This window comes from Cornus florida, unplaced genomic scaffold (genome assembly GCF_030987335.1).
Source record: "Cornus florida cultivar Cherokee Brave unplaced genomic scaffold, ASM3098733v1 CherokeeBrave_3.0.0_Hap2_Chr01, whole genome shotgun sequence".
Lineage (NCBI taxonomy): Eukaryota > Viridiplantae > Streptophyta > Magnoliopsida > Cornales > Cornaceae > Cornus > Cornus florida.
This window is the reverse complement of record NW_026775571.1, coordinates 77,324,974-77,330,945: the sequence shown is the minus strand read 5'-3', so window position 1 is coordinate 77,330,945 and position 5,972 is coordinate 77,324,974. Positions and strand designations below refer to the sequence as shown.

The 5,972-nt window shown below is 38.5% G+C and overlaps 1 protein-coding gene across 1 annotated transcript; it reads right to left on the bottom strand.

Annotated features, from left to right (window-relative positions):
• Positions 1–2,681: 2,681 nt before the first annotated feature.
• LOC132275408 (uncharacterized) lies at positions 2,682–3,530 on the bottom strand. Its single transcript, XM_059776891.1, has one exon. It carries the CDS (start codon positions 3,528–3,530, stop codon positions 2,682–2,684), a length of 849 nt encoding a protein of 282 aa, XP_059632874.1.
• Positions 3,531–5,972: the final 2,442 nt, after the last annotated feature.

The following is a 5,972-nucleotide window of genomic DNA, read 5'->3' as shown; positions in this document are numbered from 1 at the left end:
ACTTTCAATTGATCGATGATGATGAAATTGATGATGATGAGGTCATATCGAAGAAGAAGGAGAAACCTACTATTGTTGAATCTCCCAATGTAATTTCTTTGTTGCCTGATCTTGTATATATATTACTATTTGAATATAATTAAATCAGCATTATTTTCAGAAAGCTACAATCTTCTCAGATCAAAAATCAATTCAGGAAATTTCTACAGATCATATTGAGGATGAAGACAAAATTGAAGTATCAGTAGGACAAAAGCCAAGGTCTCCAGTGTCTTCCCTAAACCTGGCTGCAACTTTAATTGGTGAACAAATTGGAGATTTTGATGAAGTAAGTGATGAAGTAAGTGATGATATATATATATATATATATATATATATATATTTCTGACTTGTTCTTGTAAACTCATCATACCTATGGCTAACCCAACATATTTCAGGTACAAAAAGGCTCGGCTATTCCAACCATTCTTGTCAGTACCAACCCAAGTTCCCCCTTTGCAACCCTTGACTCTTTATTTGATTCTGTCTTTAACTCACCTGATCTTGAACCTTCTGAAATTCCAACTGAACAAGCCTCTGACATACCCCTAGAATTAACAAAAGCCATCCAGATATTGTCCCAAATGGTACAACAAGATTTGTCTCTCGCCCCTTCATTCAAGAGTGAACTGGCCGAGACACTTTCTTTCCTTAGTAATTACCCTAGATTCTCCTTGAATGATCAAACCTTTTTTTAAAAATTCCAGTTTCGAGTGCCTTCTTTGACAATTGCTTATGCTGAATCAGTCCATACTATTGATCACTACTCTTCCCAGTACCATGAGAAAGAAAAGTTTTCTCAAACTTTAAAGAAAGGAAAGGAACTGCATCTATCCATGAAGAAAGAGGCTGTTGAGCTGGATGCTAAGGAGAAGAAACTTCAAGCTGAACTTGCTCAACTTCAGTTGGACAAGACACAGCTTGGTAACAAGGTGGCTGATCTGAGGGTTCAAGCGGAGACCGCAGCTCCCAAATTCAAAGCTTTGCAAGCACAGATGCCGAAGTTGGAGCAAAACAAGAAAATGGCAGAAACATCCATAAATCAATCTCGGGCTTTGTGGGCAGACTTCAAAGCCAAATTTGAAGAATTTCATAGTAATTTCACCAGAATTTGAACATTTATGGGTCTATAATATGTTTTGAACAATTTGCCTTTTGTGATGTGTTGAATAGTCTTGTTATGATATTCTGACTTTTGAAGTATACTGAGCTTTTATTTACTGTATAAACATATTTATCCATAATTTGTTCAAACAAAAAGGCAAAATACAATCCAAGCTATTTTGACTTAACTGGAAACTTCTTTTCTTCCATAAGCTTAAAAATAGTTGGCTTATATTTTTTAAGGTACCTTCCATTTATTGGCCTTTCATGCACTTCACCATCTAGATTTTTTAACTTATAAGCTCCTCCATGCAATACTTGGTGAACCAAGTATGGGCCTTTCCATGTGGGTGACCATTTTCCAAAAACTCTATCCACCTTTTCAGGTGGAAGAATTATTTGCCATACCATGTCATTGTCTACTTGAACTTCACCCGTTTATTGTAGGCCTTCATTACTTTTGCTTTATGGACCATGAGGTAGTCTAAAGCAAGTTTCTGGACTTCATCTAAATCTTCTAACTCGGCAAGCATAGCTTCATTGTAATCGGCAGGTAGAAGATTGTGTTGTTAAGCTACTCTTGCCGATTTCACATTCAACTCCATTGGCAACATAGCATCATGGCCAAATGTAAGCCGATATGGAGTAGTCCCAGTAATTGTCTGCTTCGAATTTCTATAAGCCCACAAGGCTTCTGAAAGGGTCTCATGCCAACGCCTCAGCTTATCTTTTATCATTTTCTCAATAATTTCAATAACAACTTTATTTGAAGCCTCGACCTGACCATTCCCTTGAGCATAATAGGGTGTTAAAGTTACCATTTTCACCTTCATATCACGGCCAAGTTGTAATACTTCATTTGCTCGAAAAACAGATCCATTATCGGCAACAACTGTTTCCGGCAATCCAAATCGGTGAAAGATATATCGCTCAAAAAATTGTATAATGGTATTATGAGTTACCGATACATATTCCTCGGCTTCTACCCATTTAGTAAAGTAATCGGTAGCTAAAATAATCCAATGATGACCCTTCGATGAAGGAGGATTAATCTTGCCGATTAGATCCATAGCCCAACCTCTGAAAGGCCATGGTTTAACTAGTAATTGCATTTCTATTACTGGAACCCACTGCATTGGACCATGTTTTTGACAGTCTATACAGCCTTTTGCATAAGTCATACAATTTTTTCTCATTCCTGGCCAATAATATTCATATCGGCGTATCAACCATCTCATCTTTATGCCGGCTTGGTGAGCTCCACATATCCCTTCATGTACCTCGGCCATAATCTTTAAACCCTCAAACTTGCTAATGCACTGAAATAATAATCTATCATCAGCCGATCTTCTATAAAGATCTCCATCCATAAGAACATAATTGACTGCACCTCTTTTTATTCTTCTATCTACTTCTGGAGTTGGATATTGCAAAAACATGATGTAAGGGATTCGCCAATCATTATCATCCAACTCGGCAATATCAGTAGCAAAGATTTCTTCCATAATTTGATTTCTTGCTTCAGCTGATGGAAGAAATCAGTGTGTAATCGTCATTACTCTTTCCTTTATACCACTAGGCACCCTAACTCCTGAAGCAGTCTGTGCTAAATCATTAGCCATTTTATTCATAACCTTTGGTCTATATTCCAAAGTCACATTATGAAATTGGTTGACCAATGAATGGAATGATCTTAATTGCCAATTTAAACATCTGAAGTCTTCTGAGATTTGATTAATCACTAAACTCGAATCTCCCACAATGTGGACATCTTTGACTGCCATTTCTAGCAGAATTTCTAAACTGATAATCAATGCTTCATACTCGGCTTGATTATTTGAGCACCTGAAAACCAAAAAGAAGGAAAACGAAATTTGATTCCCTGTTGGGGATATTTTAACTATACCAGCTCCCGAGCCTTCACTGGTACTTGACCCATCGAAAATTAAAGTCCATGGAGTCATGAATATGGATGCCGAGTCAAGCTCATCAAATACTTGTGACTCAATTTCAGGCAAGGGATGATCGGCAAGAAAATCTGCCAATGTTCTTCCCTTAATTGCCTTTTGTGGAACATATGCAAAGTTGAATTCCATTAGCGCCAAAGCCCACTTGCCAATCCGGCCTGTGATTAATGGCCATGATAGCATATACTTTATAAGATCGGTTTGGCAAATAATATAAACCAAAATAGGCAACATATATACTCTTAATTTTATTGCTGCAAAATACAACTCCAAACATAATTTCTCAATCGGTGTATATCTACACTCAACTGGAGTTAAAACTCGGCTGAGATAATATATTGTTTGTTCACTTCCTGCTTCATTCTCTTGTACTAACATAGCTCCAATAGATTCTTCAGCAGCCGATAAATATAACTTCATCGGCTATTTCTTCCTTGGTGGCATCATGACAGGAGGACTCGACAAGTATTTCTTAATCTAGTCAAATGCCCTTTGATGTGTGTCATCCCATTTGAATTCTTCCATCGGCTTCAACTTGAGTAACAGGGAAAACACATGTAATTTCCCAGCTGTATTAGCAATAAATCTCCTAAGATAATTCATTTACCCAAGTAACCTCTATAACTGTTTCTTACTTCTTGGCGCACTAGCATCAATAATCGCCTTAGCTTTATTCCTATAGATCTTTATACCCCTTTAATGAACCAAGAAACCCAAAAAGTTTCCTGTCGATACTCCAAAGGCACACTTTATTGGATTCATTTTTAGCTTATGAGCCCTCATCCTCTCAAAAGATGCTTTGAGGTGGACTAAGTGCTCTTTCTTTGTTGCTGACTTTACCACCACATCATCAATATACACCTCCATAAACTTGCCGAGCATATCATGAAAAATAGAATTCATAACTCGTTGATATGTAGCAACAGCATTCTTTAACCCAAAAGGCATTACCACCCATTCAAAAGTTCCAATCGATCCAGGATACCTAAAAGCTATCTTTGGAATGTCCTCCTCGGCTATATAAATCTGATTATAGCCTGAGTGTCCATCCATAAAAGACATAATTTGGTGCTTTGCAGCCGCATCAATCAGCTGATCGACTATCGGCATTGGATATTCATCTTTTGGAGTTGCCAAGTTTATGTTTCGGAAATCAACACATATACGTAATTTTTCATTCTTCTTGATAACAGGGACAACATTTGATAACCATTCAACATACCTTGTAGTTCGAATGAAGCCAGCATCCAACAATCGTTCGATTTCCACCTTGACTTTGTCTACCACTTCTTAAGACATTCGACGAGGTGGCTGTTTATATGGCTTGTAGCCATCTTTAATGGGCAGCCGATGTTCCACCAATTCTCTGGATGAACCTGGCATTTCCTCATAGTTCCAAGCAAAACAGTCACTTTATTGTTTCAACATGCCGATAACCTCGGCTTGTAATTCTGGTTCTAACAATGCACTAATATAAGTTGGTCTAGGCTCTGCGTCAGTGCCTAAATTCACCTCCTTCAACGGATCATGAGTTTCTGCTTTAAGATCATCGAGCTTAGTTGGTGCTAACTCCAAGTCTTCCAACTGAATTACATCCAACTTTTCATTACTGAACCGATCGATCTCCGTAAGATTAACCGATGGTCCTGACTCTATTATTGCTTCTTTTTTTAGCCATTTTTCGGCTATGTATGCTTGTAGCCTAATGCAAGCGGCCCTAAAGGCCTACTGCCGAGCAGCTTCCCTTTTAAGTTTCGCTTCCATCAACAACTTCTTCAATTATAGCAAGCCGAGGGAGTTCTACCTTCGGCCTGTAATTCTCCTGCTGCAACTCGCCGATTTCACGATCGACAAGACTTCTTCTCATAGTTGCCGAGGTTGGTCTTCCATCGGCTCCTGTTCCCATGAATCGAATAGGAACACATTCTTCGTTATACAAAACAGCATCTGCCGAGTACACTTTTGCCACAAATGGCTCATTGGCATTTAATATTTTTACCTTATCTCCATCCCAAAAAATCAGCATCTGGTGTAATAATAATGGGATGCACATATTTGGATGAATCCAGTCACGGCCTAATAACAAATTATAGGAAGTCGTGGATTCAATAATAAAAAATGCTGCAAAAGACATCCTACCTCCAACTTCTACTTCTAAAAGAAGGATCCCTTTAGTGCTAGTAGAGCCTTCATTAAAACCACAAATCGCTACATCAGTAGGAATAACATCTTCCATACTCTTGCCAAGTTTCTTCAATGTGTTTGCTGGAATAACATTCAGAACCGAGCCATTGTCGACCAAAACTCGATTAACAAGTTGACCTTCTACCTATATCTTAACATACAAAGGCCTGAGTTGCTAAGTCATTGCTAACAAAGGTTTTTCAAAAACCACTTTCTCTGCCGATTCTGAAGAAAGGATTGATAAATTCCGAATCGGCTGAGTTTCCTCCTCATTCTTCTCAGTATTTACATTTGATGCCGATGGAGCCTGGAACATTGCTGGTAATACTAATGCCATATTACATGACATTTCATCTGGGAAACTGCCAAACTGAATTCTGAATTCATTGTTACGTCTGGGCCACATCGGCTGATGCTCCTTATCCGGTTCATCTTTATCTGGAATACTGATTTCCTCTGCTTGCACTACTTTGCTTCCTCCTTCAGCTCTCCTTTTTTCCTCAGCCCTTCTCCTTTGTTCTTTACGCTTCTGAGATCGAATTAGGCCCCCATTCTGAGATTGTTGAGCTTTAGGGAACTTTGGATGATTAACTCGAGTCCATCCATCTTCATTCGAGTCTGTCCTTGGTTTTCCAGTTCGTACTCTATATGAATCGGCTCCTTTCTGTACCCAAATTT

Excerpts from the sequence above, each read along its gene's own strand:
- LOC132275408 (XM_059776891.1), bottom strand. The coding sequence starts at position 3,530 with ATGAAGTTATATTTATCGGCTGCTGAAGAATCTATTGGAGCTATGTTA.